At 41.7% G+C, this 18,688-nt stretch overlaps 1 protein-coding gene across 2 annotated transcripts; it reads right to left on the bottom strand.

Annotated features, from left to right (window-relative positions):
• Positions 1-7,866: 7,866 nt before the first annotated feature.
• LOC112842744 (acyl-coenzyme A thioesterase 5) lies at positions 7,867-12,148 on the bottom strand. Of its 2 annotated transcripts, XM_025900032.1 has the most exons (5): positions 11,696-12,148; positions 11,045-11,137; positions 10,727-10,923; positions 8,808-8,909; positions 7,867-8,681 (listed from the first exon to the last, which is right to left on the bottom strand). In XM_025900032.1, exons 1-4 carry the CDS (start codon positions 12,048-12,050, stop codon positions 8,820-8,822), a joined length of 735 nt encoding a protein of 244 aa, XP_025755817.1. In that variant the 5' UTR covers positions 12,051-12,148; the 3' UTR covers positions 7,867-8,681; positions 8,808-8,819. The 2 variants fall into 2 exon arrangements, 1 of the variants encoding a protein (XP_025755817.1); XR_003214753.1 differs by lacking the exons at positions 10,727-10,923; positions 11,045-11,137; positions 11,696-12,148 and adding an exon at positions 9,293-9,342 and having other exon boundaries at positions 7,867-8,909.
• Between the last annotated feature and the right edge of the window lie 6,540 nt (positions 12,149-18,688).

Here is an 18,688-nt window from a genome sequence, read left to right as displayed (position 1 = left end):
GCAGGGGAAGTGGTGGGGGGAGATAGGCCTCCATACCTTGGAGGGCCTGAGATGTCCCCAGAGAGGTGGCGTCTGATACCCGACCTGACATATAGACACAGACATACAGGCACACACAGATACAAACATCCATTCCCACCCTCATGCTCTCATATGCAATTACTCAACACTCAACCAACGTGGAGACAGACATAGAGAGACACTGTACACACAATCACACTCCCCAAGCGTACTCTAAGAACCGGGTCTAGGTACCCTTGCCCCTGGAGGGGGAAACTGCACCCAGGCCCAGGTGGTGTTACCCTATTCCCTGCAGTGGGGCGAAGCAGACCGCCCCGACTCCGCAGCAGCAGGGAGGCCCCACATTCCAGACCCCAGTCGGACGGCCAACTCCTCCTCCTAGCCCCCCCGCTCCAGCAGGCCGCAGAGAACGGGGGTGTGAGAAGACTCCAAACCTCCCTCCGCCCGCTCATATGTAGTGTTGATGCATGTGTGTTCTAAGGTGCATTTAAAACCCAGGAGGGCATGGAGCTACCTGCCAGAGAGCAGCAGGTAAGCGCATAGCCCCTCCTGCTAGCCCTCAATGTCTATGTGTATTTAAAATTAAGAGGTGGGCAACGACGCCAGGGGTGAGGTGTACACCCTGATGGTCTTTTGGGCTACGTCCACACGTACACGGGTATTTTTGAAAACGGAGATTTTCCGTTTTCGTTTAAAAAAAAATAATCCCGTCCACATGTAAACGCAGAAATGAAGGAAAACGCTGCTAGGAACATGCCAAAACAACAGGTGGCGATATATTCCTAACCGTGTAGAAATGTTGGCCAATCAGAAGTCTAGAAGCCTGGGTGGGAAATAGTAAACAAAGATGGGGCATAGAAGCAGAACCGAGTCGTATGTGTGGAGGGACAGTAACTGTGTGTGTATATGTAAGCATTTAAACACTGCAGAGAGTACAATTAACAGTAACAGTATTGTAGAAATTCATTTCACCGAAACAATAACGTGGCGCACAGTGTGACGTCAAAAAAGGCGCACACCTTTGACGCTGCGTTTTCTCCGTTTTTCTCGTCCACACGTAAATGCAAAAACTGAGTTTTCGAAAATATCCACCCTGGCAGGCGTTTTTAGAAATCTCCATTTTCAGTGACTGAAAACGCCGTTTACGTGTGGACGAAAGGTGCAAACGCATAGAAAAATCTGCGTTTTCAAAAATACCCGGGTACGTGTGGACGTAGCCTTGGAGTCCGTGTAGCGTGCCCACCCCCAAGATCCTATATGTATGTGTTATGAGAGTGTGAGTAATGTGAATGTCTAAGTTGTGAGATAAAATTGAGGCACAGGCAGCCAGAAGGGGACAGAGGGGGGGATGCCTCCCCTGCACCCTGGTGACACACCTTTACCCCAAGGCCCTGCATGTGTGGGTGATTGTGGTGGAGCGGGAAGAGGGAGGCAGCTGGAGATGGGGAGGGAAGGGAGGGAGGGGCAAGTGACCCCTCCCTGGGGCGAGCTCCCCCGCTGACCCCAGTAGGCACCCCCATACTCTGCAACCCGCCAGGGAAAGGGGGCCCAGGCCCATCTGGACCGGGGCCCAGTGCAGCAGCGCCGCCTGGCCCCACAGAGCCCGGGACAGCCCACCCGACCCCACCACAGAGAAAACTGCACCCACCCCGTCATCCACTCATCTTCCAGACTACACAAGACAATAGACGCCCAGGCTGAGATCTTCCTCCACCTCTCCTGTATCTCCCCCTCCTGCAGAGTGAGTTCCTGAAGAGAGGAAAGCTCCTGCAAGATGTGACAACCTCCCCACCAGTTGAAGAGCCCCCCAGGTGGCTCGATGCACTGGCGGCACCCTGCGCCAGGGCTGGGCCCCCACACACCCACCCGCCCACAACCCCGGCAACACACCAACCAGGACCCAAGCCCCCGAGGCCCGGCCAGGGCCCCAGCCCAGAGACGGAGCGCCCCCAGAACCTCACGCCCGTCCCGGACCCACCCAGAGGCAGCCAGGCTACCAGGTCAGTAACCCACGTCCGTCAGCACAGACCCTCCCCTAGCCCCGCTGCACGCAGCCACGAGGAAACCGTCACCTAACAGCCCCTAATAGGCCATGACCGCTACCCCGGGTTGAGCCCCCCATGGAAGATGCTCCTGGGGAACCCCCCGATGCCCTAAGCCTGTCCCTACCCCCACACCAATCACAACAGCGAAGGTGGGACCAAACTATGACCCCCCACCCCACTAGGTGTTGGAGCTGATCAAAGGAGCCCAGAGCAATTGATCTGATGTGGTGGCAGAGGCTGTATCAAAACTAATGTAATCTAATAGATAATTTCTATATTGGTTAGAATTAAGATTATTTTTATTTTTCCAGTTTATGAGGACTGTTTTCTTGGCTATGCATAGGGCAGTGAAAACCATATGGGCTATATTCTTTTCTGTAGTGACATTATCTACGCTGCCCAACAAACACACTAAAGGGGAAGTTGGAATGTTACATTTCAGACACTTCGATAAGTCTTCACATATCTTGCGCCAAAACTTCTGAACTGGTGGACAGAACCAAAGAGCGTGGATATAATTGTCCGGTGAATTGGTTTGGCAGTGTGAGCAGTTGTTGGTAGATGTTCAAGCCCATCTTGAACATCCGATGACCTGTATAGTGCACTCTATGTAGTATTTCGTATTGAATTAATTGAAGACTGGGATTTCTAATTAGATGAAAGGTTTTTAAGCAAATCTGAGACCAGAAGTTTTGGTCTAAGTTAACTGATAAATCCGCTTCCCATTTTGCAGTAGGAAGTGATATTGATTCATCTGTTTTAGAAAGCATTCTGTATATTTTGGATAGTAATTTGGGGGTTTAAGAGTAAGAAATTGAACCACACTCAGGTGAGCTCATTGTGAAACCTAGCCCCACCCTATCATGTGATTTCCTGAGGTCTTTCCGGGATAGTGGCGCGGCTGCCCCTCTGTTGGTCTTCCTTGGTCTCTTGTGTTCTGAGGGCCTCTGGATGTCTGGAGTCTTGATCTCCTCCATACCTGCTTCATGCCCTGGAGGACGGGGCTTTGGCTCCCCACACCCTCTAGCAGATCATTACATGAAGGAACCTTTTAAATACAAGCGTGCTCATGCTCACAGGTGTACACACGGTGAGGCCGTGGCTTACATCCTGAAAGGCCCTGTCAAACTGGGTGGTTCTTCTGATTCACAGAATAGGGTAAAAAACAAAACACTTCACACTCTTTGTCCTACCAATGTGAAACACTAATGGAAAATAAAACAATGTGATGTAAAACAGTTGACGACCAGAGCTTTTGAATTAAGTTCTTCCACTTAGTACACCACCCACTTGCACCGGAGTGCTGAAACAGGTCTCGCACTAATGATGCTGCATTTCCTGTGGGTTTTCAGCCCTTAGAACAAAGACACCTCCATATTTTTGGAAAAATAGCCACCATCCTCATGAACTAGCAACCTATGGAGGGTATTCTTGTGCAGACGCACAAGCACAACTGATGTGGGTGAGGGGGTAAGCTAGTGGGGTAGTGGAGAGAAAAGTGCTTCTGTGTTACTACTTGCCATGTTTTGTAATTGGATGCCTGTAAGGGAGCATGTAAAGCATCTTGGGTATTATTCTGCCCTCGCACTTAACTAGGCAGACAGACAACCATCATCCCATGTAGAAAAACCACACCGTTGTTCCTTTCTGGTGGATTTATTTGATTGGATGCATAGCATGGCTTTGTTGAAATACATGAATGGATGAATGGTAAAACTGTAAACAAACACAAAATATCACGTGTGAGCCGACATAAGCAAACACTCTTACAATTGGAAGATGCTAAGATCTGTTACTATGCAAAGCAAAGCAGAACGAAACAAGCTAACAAGCTAACGTTAGCGGTTAGCTAGCGCTAATTAGCGTCTAGGCTAATGACTAATAAATAACATCATTGAGTGAATTTACTTTCTCAAAATATCATAAACAACTCACAGCAGTTAGTGCTAAACATTCACTGGTAAAACACAACATTACTGCCAACTTACAGACTGTGCTGGCTTAAGAGGCAGCATAGGCAGGCACAGGAGTAGCAAACCGTCCTTCTCCCGTTAGACAGGAAGTAATGAGAAGTAGCACTTCCGGTAGGATATCAAAATAAAATGAACAGTGTGCCAGAAACAAATAAAGACTGCATGAACTTATATAACATTACATAACATGAAGGGCGACTCTTAAGGAGCCAGAACAGGTATTCTATTTATATTTTTCCATGTCCATGTCCAAAATGTTATATCTGGTGAAGGTAAAAATCGCTCTCAGTAAATAAGAGAGCTACTGAGGGCAGTTATGTGTCTCGATCTTTAACTGTGATAAAGTTTGTTTATGGCTTAATCCCTGAGGAAGCTTTCTGGCTAAAACAATTTCTCTACAATTTGAAGTTGCATTTCCAGTGGTCTTTTTTATATATTATGTGACTACAGTGGTTTACTCTTTACTGTAACAGTTTAGAGAGCTCCACTTATTGACACAAAGACTAAGAAACATTACCTTCATAAAGACAGAAGTGATAAACAGAGACAGCTGAAACAGATAGGTAAATAAAGACAGAGGTAAAAACTGACTCTGACAGGAGAAACAGGGGTGAGAGAAGGACAAAACAGGAACCGGAAATAAAGATAAACTTAAATAAATTAAATAAATAATTAAAATCTTTTAAGTGTGACACAGAAAGTGTAAAATAGCACACCGAAATGAATATTCAGATACTAGTATAGCTGAAAAGAGAAATTAAACTGAATAAATTAGGTAATTCCTCAGATGGCTGTATATTTGTACTGAATATAGAAAATTATATTAATTGAAATTATATTAAAATAGAAAATCTATTTTATTAACTGCACAAAAATTGTTTTGGATATGAAGCATGGGAGGGTTTCTGGTTTGAAGTTGTCATACTGATATGGGTTGGGCAATAGTTGTTCAAATTTAACAAAAAGTAGCACATTGAGACTTTCCTTGTCATTCTAGCAAATATTTTTAAACATATTTACCACTCCAGGTAATATATTACATATATAAATTTGCAGCTTCTTGACAATATTTGCATTTATTTATTTATTTATTTATCTCCCAGGAAATAACTCCCTTGGTGCAGCTGTGACCACTGATCTCACACATAGTCACATCATAATGAAGTAGCAGTTGTAGGAGAGATTAGAGCTTAAAGAAAATCTAGAAACTAAAGCTGATATTTGAAATCCAACATTTTACTGACAGAAATTTTAAAACCAATTTTAAAACTGTGTATATACTGTATATTCTGTGTATTTATTATCTCACTTTTATTGCCTGTTTATACCCTGTCCTTATCTTCAACGTCATGCTGCTCTGTTGTATCTTAATTGCCCCTTGGGGATAAATAAAGTCTTTCTGACTCTGACTCTGATTCTGATTCCTGCCATCTTGGATATGTCTACCTTGAGATCTGAGAGAAGAGCCAGTCTACTGGCTAACAAAGGCTTTGTGGTCCTCACTAAAAGTCTGGTTGAAGGCAAATTTGAAAGTTTTTAAAATGTGAGAATGTTTCATCTGGACCACTTTAAGGAAGCAATAGATTCCTTAAAACAGCAATCTAAGGTGAGTCATTTTAATGAGTACTTGTAAGGACTGAAGAGGTGTTTCCTACCAGAAAAATGCATTTGTTTCTTTTTTGTGGACTTTGAAATTCAGCTACTGTATTCCTCCAGCTAATAGGTATAATAATGCTTTTAATAAGGAAAAAAATAAAACAAAATAAATGGGCCACATTTTGAGATAGATGCTCGTTTTCTTTCGTTCAGTGAATTGGATAAGTGGATTAGTTTTTCCAAACATAAAGCTGCAGCCAGCCCAGCACAGAACCCCAAAACGGGAAATTGGTCTGGCTAACCTAACAATAAAATCAACCTACCTGTTTCTCTTTCTTTCATTATTTACTATAATTTTCTTGGTTGAACTCAAAATAAATAGAGATATTTTGCAAATGGATAACTCCAAGATTCCTCACAGTCTTACTGGAGGACAAGGTAATGGCATCCAGAGTAAACATTTGGCTTGACAGCATATTTCTAAGATTTAAGGACTGAGTACAATTACCTCAGTTTTGAATTTAAAAGCAGGAAATTGGAGGTCATCCAGCTGTTTATGTCTTTAAGATATTCCTGCTGTTTAACTAATTGGTGTGCATTATCTGGCTTCATCAATAGATAAAACTGGGCATCATAGCAGTGACAATGTATGCTATGCCTTCTAATAATACTGTCCAAGGGAAGCTTGTGTTTTGTAAACAGAATAAGTTCTAGCACGGAACCCTGTGGAAATTGATAATTAACCTTAGTGTGTGAAGAGGACTCTCCATTTACATGAACAAATTAGAGTCTTTAAGTTAGATATGATTCAAAACCATTGCAACACAGTATGTTTAATATCTGCAGAATGCTCTAATCACTATAGTAAAATATTATGATCAATAGTATCAGAGATGTACAGAGATGAGCTTACAAGTTATCTGCTTTAAGCATCACCAGACCTGTACAGAGCAAGAGGCTACCAACTGCAGAGGCTGGCCTCATAAGGTGCTCATAAGGTGTAAATTTGGGTTTCCCCCAGGGCTGTATAGGCGTTGGCTGAATAGCAGTGGTGTTCACCTGGGGTGTCGGTCAGAACACGCAGGACGCACAAATAAGGTTATTCCGTTTTTACTGTCGTTCTTTAGCTCAACAGCACAGTAATGCAACCACAGGTGACTAGAGACTAAGGGTTCCAGGTAGGAGCACCATTTCGTTTTAGCATCGATCCAGGCCTGCACCGAGGGGACTTGGGAAATCGGGTGGTGTGAGCCAGTGTGTGTGTGGGGCTCATTACGGTAACGAACTGTGTAACTGTTATTATTGTTATATTTTATCCTTGCAAGAGTCTTTTTACTTTATTGATACACGGAAGATCTTGTGTGTTGTACTGTTTCTTATCTATAGTTCAGAGTAAGGTAAAGGTGTTATACGGGTTTAAATCAGGGGAGTTTGCACTGAGGGCAACTGAGTAAGTTAAGGTAATTAGAACTCAAGGCATACCCGGCTATAGTGGAGTACTGAGTCAGGGAGTCTACATATACAAGTGACAGGTGGGGTCCAGGGCAAAAGAGGGAAAAGGAAATCCACACACACGAACCTTCAGTGAGAGCTCGTCCACTCTCTCTTCTCCTTTCGCACACGCTCCGTGACACTCTCCTCAATCTGCACTCATTCCTCTTCTGCCACTCATGCCTTTATGCTCACACACTCCATTCCTCACAACTGCACACGGGGATCCAGGGAAGAAAACACGAGCAGTTCCAGGGAATCTACACACAGAAGGGAGAATTAATTCGACGCCAAGCAATAACTCTGAGACTAGCCGGGGCTTTATAAACACAGGGCATTCAACGTTCTAGTGATGAGCTGCTCTGAGTCACCACCTCAAATAGTGGCCAGGGACAAACTGGAACAAATCAGCGGCAGGTGCGGGCAATTGGCGCAGGTGCGTGGTCCAAAAGCGAGAGCCCCGTAATGAGCTCCGCCCAGGGCACGTAAAAGCAGTGAGGGTAAAGGGGGGAGAGAGAAAGAGACAGAAAAACAAAAACAATACTGTGGCCTGACGTGAGCCAACTGGAGACACAGAGACCATGGCACACTTTCTCTACTTTCAAAATTAAACTTAAAACTTGCCTTTATAACAAAGCATATGTGTAAAACACAGAGACTCTGTTTGACCTCAGGTGTGGGCAAAAGATGACAACCAGAAGAATTCTAAAAGATCATTTATTAGTACAATCATCATAAAAAACTGGAGGGATAAAACAGTCCAGTGTCCCACTTGGAGAAGGGATAAAACATACAGTCCAAGGCCAGCAAAATGGAACACATGCAAATTGGAGGAACAAAATATTCACTATCACGTACATTCCTACTGTTTGTGCAGCTTGGATGTTCTCCCTGTGCCTCTGTGGGTTCTCTGTGGATACTCTACTTCCCACTTATGTCAAACAAATGCTTATAACATAAATATCCAACACCAGATCGGTTACCAGACTATGAGGTCAGAACACTTTCTTCCTCTTAATATTTTTTTGTTACATATCTCTGCCTTTCCTTTCAGCATTCAAATGATTCACCAGATAACAAAGAGAAATGTGTTGAGACAAATGGCCAGACAATGCAACAAGATAGTCACCAAAAAGTTTTATAAAATATGCTAATTACAGGACGTTAAAGAGTTGTGATTTTTCTATAGTTAAGAAGCAGTCATGATTTATTTTTTCTGTTACTCAAGCTTTCTAATGATGCTGTATTTATAACTAGACTTTGGCTTCAGTCTGTGCAGCATCACAACTCAGGTGAGTTCTGAAGAACTCCTGGATCTTCTTCCACAGGTGGACCTCAGCTGCTGCATGTACCTTGGGTTCACCTCCCCACAAGCATATAAAAGTAAAAATTCCTTGTGCACAAGAAGAGCAGAAGGGTCCATAAGGTGGCTCCAGCAAGTGTCCAGCTTGAGGATAAGACACACTCTCAAAGTTCTTCTTTCCATGACGCTTCAGTCTCTCCACCATCTGGTCCAAGAAGGCCTTGCTGTCCCAACTTTGGTCATCCTCTCCAGCTACAAAGAGGAAATGAGCCTTTGTTTGTTCAATACGGATCAGGCTGCCCTTGCTCTTCTCTGCCAGGGGGTCATCATAAATATACTTTCCAATGCTGGCACCTGACTCAGTGGGAATCAACTTACTGAAGTCATACATTAATGGTGAGAGAATCTTCTGTTTCTTGTGACAGAGAGGAATGCCCACATAGGCACAGCAGCCATTGATCCATACTGCGGCGTCGACACCTGGCACAAAAGTAGCAATTAGAGTACAAGGTCTGCCACTTTTGATCTTCCTATTATGCCAACTCCTTTACTGCCCACCTGTGAAATAACCAGAGATGGGCAGTAACGCGTTACTTGTAACGCGTTACTGTAATCTGATTACTTTTTTCAAGTAACGAGTAATGTAAGGGATTACTATTGCAAAAACGGTAATTAGATTACCGTTACTTTCACGTAGGAACGCTGCGTTACTGCGTTACTAAAACCGTGATTTTTTGCGAGAACGTCTCATGACAGTGACGTAAGCGAGTGCGACGTTCGTGACAGCAGCTGTGTACAGATCATAATATATCGAGTGCGGGACAGAGTGTATCATGCAGCGTTTAAAGCGTGGAAGTACTGACCTTATTTTGAGTTTGATTCCATAAAAAGTGACAAAAACATTAGTGTCCGTTGTGCGTGGGAAGAAAACTTCTTTTTACAGCGAAAAAACCCCTAAACTTCCAAGCAAGCACCGAGTGTACTACGACGTAATGTGAAATTCACAGAGAAACTCGCGGATTCTTCCACTGACCGCTGCAGCACACCTGCACCAGGGTAAACCTCCGCCTACCTCAGTCCTGCTTTACAGGTGAAAATAGAGCAACAGGACCGCTAGTCTTTGATTTTATTTATTTTCTGCTGTGTTTCACTTGCATCTATTTGAAAGAGTGAGTGTAAACACAAAAAAATATTTTATTTTATGTGCTGGAATGTGCAGAAAATAGGTTTAAATGTTAAACAAATTTCTTCCAGTCAGAGAATGTTGCATATAATTTAATTTTTGCTTGATGCATAAAGTTAAAAGATTAAAACTAATAAAACAAGTTCTAAAAAGAGACATTTCCATTTGATTACATTTTGTATGATGAATTATGCAGAAAAAGTAGAATTGGGGTGAAAGATCTATCGCTTTATCACCTATTCAGGTTGTAAATCGTGTTTTTAAAAAGTAACTAAGTAACTAAGTAATTAATTACTTTTGAAAATAAGTAATCAGTAAAGTAACGGGATTACTTTTGGGGGGAAGTAATCAGTAATTAGTAACTGATTACTTTTTTCAAGTAACTTGACCAACACTGGAAATAACACACAAATTAAAGGTGATCAAATCTGAAAAACACTTGTAGCTCAGGGCTGACTTTATTTGTTAGTGCATGATTAATAAATAAAAATATACATTTAATATGCATTCTGACAGTGTGACCATTCATCATCAAACTTGTTTTGTTTGGTTTTTTTTAGCAAAACTGAGTTAAAAAATATACAATATTCACAATAATGTATTTTGTATGTGATGTCCGTTGAATTGTTTTAATTAAATAAAACAATAAAGTTATGTACCTGGATTTTATCCTTTTAGATACAAATTAAGCTAATCCACTGTAGTAAACCAGATGTTTGTAGAAAAAAACCCTAAATTGTTTATATTTTGATTTCAGACAAGAAAATTATAGTAAATAATGACTGAGATTTTGAGAAACAGGTAGGTTGATTTCATTGTTAGCTTCGCCAGACTAATATCCCATTTTTGGGTTCTGTGCCGGGCTGGCTGTAGCTTTTTTGTTTGGAGAAATTTTTCCAAATACAAATTTCTGAACAAAAGAAAATGACCATCTCTCACAAAATGTAACCCATTTATGTTACTTTATTTTTTTTCCTTATTAAGAGCATTATTATACCTATTAGCTGGAGGAATACAGTAGCTGAATTTCAGGGTCCACAAAACAGAAACAAATGCATTTTTCTGGTAGGAAGCACCTCTTCAGTCCTTACAAGTGCTCATTAAAATGACTCACCTTAGATTGCTGTTTTAAGAAATCTATTGCTTCCTTAAAGTGGTCCAGATGAAACGTTCTCACATTATCAAAACTTTCAAATTTGCCTTCAACCAGACTTATAGTGAGGACCACAAAGCCTTTGTTAGCCAGTAGACTGGCTCTTCTCTCAGATCTCAAGGTAGACATATCCAAGATGGCAGGAAATGGACCTTCTCCTGGAACATAGACAAAAAGCTTTCTGTCAGTAAAATGTCATATTTCAAATATCAGCTTTAGTTTCTAGATTTCCTTAAGCTCTTCATTATGATGTGACGAAATAATTGAAGAAAGACTGACCTGAAGAATGATGATGTGTCAAGGAAACTGAGGGCTTAAACAGGATAATGACTGGACGACTGGGAACACCTGAGAAACGTGGCTGGGCATAATCTACACACAAGACAGGCGAAGGAAAACTGAACACCAAGCACAGGACACAGGGACTATCAAAATAAGACTGGAAACACACTGAGACACAGACTCAGACACAACTTGACACAGGCAGACATAACAGAGCTGAAAGACAGAGCAAGCTCAAGTGATGGTCAGAGGGAGAGACATGACAGAGATGAAGAAGCAAACAGAGAGACAAAGACCAAGACACGTTAACTTCACAAAGAAAGAAGGGATAAACAGAGACTGCTGAAACAGGTAGGTAAATAAACACAGAGAACAAAACTGACTCTCACAGAAGACACAGGGATGAGAGAAGGACAAAACAGGAACCGGAAATAAAAATAAACTCAGAGGCACTAAAACGAACTAAACTCAGGACTACACTGTATAAAGCTAAAATCATCTCTTACACAAAGGAAACAATCATAAATCCATAACGAAACCCAAAACACTGGGTCGAAGACCCAGGACCATGACAACTGTGTATATTTGTTCAGAAACACTTACCAGGCTGTAGTTAAATTAAAATAAAGACAGAAAGCTAAGAACAACCTGCAGTGCCTGGAGGAGTGAACAGGATTCCACTAATCCTCCCCTCTTTGACAGGGACCCGACTGACCCCATCTCCAATCAGAAGCCTCTCATTTGTCTCTTCTGCCAGTATCCTGCCTTCCTCCTCATGCACAGAAAAATTCACCAACTGGGGCTCCAGAGACTTTGTCTTTTGAAACCTTTTGTGCATGGTGTCTGGCCTCATGGACCACAGGAGACCCATAGGTTCTACTCCAACGTATGTCCCGCCAAGTGAGGGATCTCTGTTCAGGTCGACCTCCCCACTGCCATCAGCCCTGTAGGTAGCCGAGGAGCTGAACACCACTCCCTTCTCGTCAGTTAATCTGGCTCTCATGGTGACCACCTGTCTGGACCTCAACCCTTCCACCTTCACCTTAATGGTTTCATCAAACAGGCACCTGGCTCTTGGCAACAGCCTCAATCTTACTTGAGAGGACATCTTTTCTGAAAGAAGAAAAATAGTATATTAATGTGAAACGCCTGTCTGTCAGACCACCTGCTGTAATGAGACAGTAGACGGAAGATCAACTTAGAAATCTAACTTCAGTAAGTCTGAGAGATTTCCTTCCTCCTCTGTTTCTTTCTTCTGCTGCTTGTTCCAGAAAAAAACAACATAAGATTAGTGGTGTTTTCACAGAGATGTCTACTTTCAGATAAATGGGAGCAGTGGTCTGAACTTAGAGGAACAAACTGAACTCATCTGTTTTGTTGACTGAAATAGAATATGAAGTGATTCCTTCATTTAGTATTCAGATATAAAATTCAGTATGAAAATATCTACAAGAATTACAAAATCCTTGGGATAAATTCAGTGTGTATTGGGTAATCTTGCAAGATAAAGTGGTCTTACTACACACTCATATAACGACAAAAGGATGACAAAAGGATCAGGAGTGAAGAGCCAATCCAAGGACATCAATGCAAAGTCAAAATGAATTAAAAGTAATGTTAATAAAACTTACAAGAGCAGAAGTGTTAACAGAAGCTGACTGAAAATAAGCAATAGAGGACTGTGGAGTCCTGGAAAAGGAGGCAAAAGTCCGGAAGATGATCCACAGAAATGCAAAAAATGAAAAAGTCAAAAATCAACAAAGAGCTGTGTCAAAAACTGGAGCTAAAGAATTTTGAATCTCTAAAGTGTTACAGTAAAGTGTTACCACTGTTATTCAAATAATATATAAAAAGACCACTGGAAATGCAGCTTCAAATTGCAGAAAAATTAAAAGTTAAAGTTGAAAAAAAAAAAAGATAGAAAAATAGCCAGAAAGCTTCCTCGAGGGTTAAGTCATAAAACAAACTTGATCACAGTTGAAGTCCAAGACACATAACTGCCCTCAGTAGCTCTCTTATTTATTGAGAGGGATTTTTTAGCTTCACCGCATCACTCTTGAAGTGCTATTAATCAAATGGGCTTAAGGGGTGGAGTGGCGGAGGGAAGCGTGGATCTATATTACTATTTGCCACGCTTTGAAATTGAATGCCTGTAAGTAACCATGTAAAGCATTTTAGGTCATCTATTTATATTTTTCCATGTCCATGTCCAAAATTTTATATAACAAGGACATAATAATAACCAAGTTAATAAGAAGTTCTAACCAAAATCAGCATCACTCAACAACAGCACCTGTTATTGATTAACTCACTAATAGGTGTGATTTGTGGGCAAAGGATAGCAGCAAGAGTGAAAGGTGAAGTTTACATACAGTGAAAGTGAAATAATGAAAACTAAAATGGCACCAACTTCAACGTGCACAGCAATGAAATAGAAATGGCCAAGAGCCTGCTGCCAGGTTCACTGATAAATAATGAGGCCAGATCAACCTTGGAAATTAAAAAAGAGAATGACAATGGGTAAGGCAATGATAAAATCATTAGATAAGCTCTTCACATCTAAGGACATGTCTCTACTAATACAAAGAAAGCTTACACACTGTGTGATTTTCTCTGTGTTCACCCGTAGTTGTGAAATTTGAACATTACAAAAACAGGAGAGTCAACAAATCCCTCTTTTTGAAATGTGGTGCTGGAGACAGATTTTATCAATACCAGTAAGACCAACAAAAAAAAAAAAACATGGATGAAATCAAGCCAGCAATGTGACTGGAAGGACAAATAAAGAGGCTAGGCTTATTTGTTTTTGTTTTTAATGTCTCTGTAAAGCACTTTGAATCACCTTGTTGTTGAATTGTGCTATATAAATAAACTTGCCTTGCCTTGCCTTGCCTATGACTCGCTTATTTCTCATATGTCATCAGAAAACAACTGCCATTAGAAAAGGACCTTATGATTGGAAAAACAAAAGGAACAATGTGCCGAGGAAGACTGGCAATGTGTTGCCTTGACACATTATATATATTTTATATTATAACAACAACAGGAAGATTTATTCTGCTTACATTGATCAATCTTCCTATAAAATGTTTATTTACTGCGTTGCTATGGTTTGGGAACTAACCAATGACTTTTACTGCCAAACAGACTAAATGGTACAAGACTTTTCAAATAAAATTAAATAATAATGCCCAACCACTAACAGTTTTGTCTGCACTTTTAAGTCTGAATATTTTTATTACAGTACTTTTTTTTTTTTACCGTATTATCAAGTAATTTCATTGGTATGACAAATCTAAGTGGCAAATATTTAACATGACAAATCTGTAAAAATACACAAAATACACGGTGGCACGGTGGTTAGCACTGTTGCCGCACAGCAAGAAGGTCCTGAGTTCAATTCCACCATCAGGCCGGGGTCTTTCTGTGTGGAGTTTGCATGTTCTCCCCGTGTTTGCGTGGGTTCCCTCCGGGTACTCCGGCTTCCTCCCACCGTCCAAAGACATGCAGTTTGAGGGGATAGGTTAATTGGATAATCCAAATTGTCACTAGGAGTGAATGTGAGCGTGAATGGTTGTCTGTCCCTGTGTGTTGGCCCTGCGACAGACTGGTGACCTGTCCAGGGTGTACCCCGCCTCTCGCCCTATGACAGCTGGGATAGGCTCCAGCGCCCCCCGCGACCCTGGAAAGGATAAGCGGAAGCGAATGGATGGATGTATTCACCGTTTTTTAATATACAGAAAATTTCAGTGATTAAAATACAAAATATGTATGTATTTTAAAATTATGATACATTTCTAGTATTTTCTTTTTATTTATTTATTTTTTAAAGACAATATTGAGGTTAGTAGTTACAGGCATTTTTTTTTTCTCTACCTCAAAGGAACTCTATAAGAATGCACCTGATGACCCCATACAGTGTGTACTTAAGTGGTCTAATGACAGAGCCAAACATTGTTTTGTTTATATATCATAAAAACCAGTGGAATAAACTAACATTTAAATGGTGGAATTACTATTATTCGCTTTTTAATCTGACCCTATGGTCTTTAATGTTCTTATAGTAGGTGAAAAAGTTTCACACCAAGTTCCATTCAGAAATGTGGTACTTTAAGGGCATAATACTACTAACTAGTTCAGCATGATTCAGTATGACTCCAAGGGAGTTCCATTGAGTGAAACTACATCAGTGCATAAGTAATATTTTACACATGTTAGAAAAGGAGTATGCCAGGATTTGGCAGTGAGGCATGGAAGCACAGTCCTCATTAAAGCAGAATAGCACAGTACAGAGACAGTCCTAAGTGTAATGTTATGCTGATGACACCTGTACCCGCTATCCACTAAGCCTAGTTTGATATTCCCACCTTCTTCTCTCACTGACTGATTACACAAATTTAAATTGTGGTTGTCTGCTAATTTTCTTAAACACTGACAAAACAGAAGGTCTTTTGGAAAGAACCAAACTGTTCTGGATAATGATAAATTTTCTCTGTGTATTGACAATTCTCAAATATCTTCTCCCAGGTTAAGAGCTTACAGTAGGTGTTGATTTTGTAGCTCCTTGAATTTTGAAACACATATCAAGATCTGCAGATTTTCACCTATATAATGTTAGATGGCTATGCCCATCCCTTATAGTTCACAGTAATTTTGCTTTCAGTCATTATACAAATGTTCTCTTTGCAAGGTTGGGGAAACCTGCAAGTCGGCTGAGACTGAAGAAGTCGCTTGGATGAGTGACAAAATGTTTCTCCCACTGAAAACGCTACGTCCAGATGAACAGAATCAACTTTTTTAGGGTTCACCGTATTGCTATTTGTGTACATGCTTCAGATACTACACTCCATGAATATAACTGCCTTTCAAGGCTGATTTTATGAGAATGCTGAAGGTGGGGCAAGGTGAGAAGGAAAACAGGTGGTTTAGGAGTAATTATGGCTGTATGAATGAAAGTCCACACACCACACCAGTCTCTGAGATTAAGAGTATAGCAAATTAACCATGTAGATGCAGTTAACTATGGAACTAGAGAGCATTGTCAGTCAACTCCAGATCCTACAAGCCTACTAAACAAGCCTACCTATTCAAGCTCCTTGAATCCTATCTAGGGTCGATGTCGCATTGTTATGCTGACCTTCACAGTATAGGAAAAAATCTTAAAAAATGTAAAGATTCATTCTAGACAAAAAAATCCTTTATAGACAGAAATGGTCAAGACGTGGAGATGAATGAACACTTGTTATTCAACTGCAAAAGTGATGGTTGCGTAGAGAGAGCATGCGGCTCAGAAGGAAGTTTTAAGGGCAAAGATACACTTTTTTTAAAAAGTAGAGTGAAGAAGAAACACTCAGGATTTTGTTTTTTGCGTTATTTTTGAAAGGAGCCTGAGCTAGCACATGAGGTTGGGAATACCCGTAAGTATTCTTCACACCATGTTCTGCTCAACAATGTAGAAAAATGGTGAGTGCAGCAAAGTCAACATCCTGTGCTTTCATGTCACACTGCCAAATTACAGCTCTGTCACGGATAGAGATTGTCCCTCAGTTCCTTTAAAGCCTAGGACCTCCACATTTCCACACCTCCCACCCTGATGTGGTTTGACCTCTGATGTGCCACAAAAGGTGAAAAGAGCCTGCAAGCAGGTTAAGGTCAATCCAGTATTCTTCATTCTTGTATTGGAGATTATGTATCGGAATTTCAGGAGCAGGACCATGCTTTCAAACACGCTCCTTCTGGTTGTCATCTATATAGGTTCCCCCAGTTCTGCAAGCTGTTCATTCTCGTTTACGTGCCCCCCCCCTCCCTCCTTCCTTGTTCTCAATTCTTTAATTTCTTAATTTCTATTTAGTGCATGGGGATCTGCCAGGCCTGGGAGCCATCGGCAGTCCCCTTTGAGGCCTTCCCCAAGCCGCAGCTCAATTCATGTCAAAGCATTCACCTTTACCTACTAAAAAGCTGTCAAACCTAAAATTAGGACCTGGGCCCAGCTAGTGAATATGGTCTGTCTGAGCAAGAAGTTGTTAGAGATGATTAGGGATGGGTATTGATAAGATTTTAACGATTCCGATTCCATTTTCGATTCTCTTATCGATTCTTGTTTTTAAAAAAGAGAACACTAAGGTCGATTAGCTTAGAACTTTGTTTTATATCTTCTCTTTCAACAAGATAGAAATTTAGGAGTAACATGGCCTTACAAACCCAACAGTGAGATCTTAAGAGATCCACAGCCTATGGCTCTTCAATGGGGTGTCACAGGGTCCCCAGGAAAAAAAATTGTAAATGTAAAATAAAAAAATAAATATTCTTCTGTAGCAATAACAAAGTATAACATAAATTATTCTGTAGCGATTACACAAGAATATCCAGTAATGTCCCTGCCTACAATTAAACACATTCACTTACCATCTGCTGTGGCAAATGGCTGCAAGGTTTTGACCACAAACTAGTCACTGCTCGGTGACATTCGGGCCTGAAAAGAGACGCTACCGGTAGACTGCAGCGACAACTGCCAGCGAGCGCCAGCCAGACTCTGTCTGTCTGTCTCATCATGGTCACCTAAATGCACAATGGCAGGTTTTGTAATAAAGCAGATCGTGCTAACATAATATGCACTGTTAGTTGATTATTTACCTGCCGCATTAACGGGAGATGACGTGCAAACGTTACCGCTGCTGCTGCTGGGTTGAGATTCACGAGTCCGGAGCGGAATTAAAGACATTCATTTAAGTTCATCGCGTGTTTTGTGAGCAAATGCTTTTGCATATTCGTAGTGTTTCCTCCCTTAATGAAATATCTACTTTGCAAGTATTGCAAGTTGCCCTGTTGCCATCCGTTCTCGTAAAGTATAAACAAACTTTTAAGCGTTTGAGCCGCTTAGGCGCCGTGTTTCCTGCCAGGTACGCTCCGACGCGCCGCAACGTGGTGACGTCATTCGGGGCGACTGGAATCGATAAGGGAATCGTTTGCAAAAATGGCAAACGATTCCAAGGAATTGAAACAGTGGGAACCGGTTCTCAACAAGAACCGGTTTTCGATACCCATCCCTAGAGATGATGATGATGGAAGCAACCAGTGCACCTGAATTAGCAACAGTGTGATGTGAGCACTTGGAACACTTTGTAAACTTTCAAGGAGCCATGTTGTGCTCAACAATGTAGACAGAGGCTGTCTAGAGCAAAGTCAACATAATAAAACTGGCTCTGCCAGGGATATCCTGTAATTCCATGTCACACTGCTAAATTACAGCACTGTCACAGCTGCACCAGAGCGGACCGAGCCACGGGCCCCCCAGTCCCCTGAAGGGGCCCGACCGAGCCATGGGCACCAGGCCCCGCCAAGCAGTCCCTGGGAGTGAGCCAGTACAAAGCTGAGTGCCAAGCCCCAGACACTGAGAACCACCAATGTGCCAATGATTGAGGGCATCAGCAACTGGCAGGGAGTGTGGTGGGGAAAGATAGGCCCCCATTCCTGGAAGGGCCTGAAGTGTTCCCAGAGAGGTGGAGTCTAAGACCCGACCTGACACATAGACATAGACAAACAGGCACACACAGACACAAACATGCATTACGACCCTTGTGCACATATATACAAATACTGAGCACTCGCCCAACGTGGAAACAAACTGAAGTGAACACTGTA

The sequence above is a fragment of the Oreochromis niloticus genome, linkage group LG18 (assembly GCF_001858045.2).
Source record: "Oreochromis niloticus isolate F11D_XX linkage group LG18, O_niloticus_UMD_NMBU, whole genome shotgun sequence".
NCBI classification, from domain to species: domain Eukaryota; kingdom Metazoa; phylum Chordata; class Actinopteri; order Cichliformes; family Cichlidae; genus Oreochromis; species Oreochromis niloticus.
The sequence above is the reverse complement of the archived record's forward strand: the minus strand, read 5'-3'. Positions and strand labels throughout refer to the sequence as shown.

Bases quoted from the DNA above. Each gene is read 5' to 3' on its own strand.
- LOC112842744 (XM_025900032.1), bottom strand. From the start codon at position 12,050: ATGAGAGCCAGATTAACTGACGAGAAGGGAGTGGTGTTCAGCTCCTCG. The intron at 10,924-11,044 runs GTCAGTCTTTCT...TCTATGTTCCAG, and splicing joins GACACATCATCATTCTTCAG to GAGAAGGTCCATTTCCTGCC. The intron at 8,910-10,726 runs GTGAGTCATTTT...CTTTTGTGCCAG, and splicing joins TCTTAAAACAGCAATCTAAG to GTGTCGACGCCGCAGTATGG.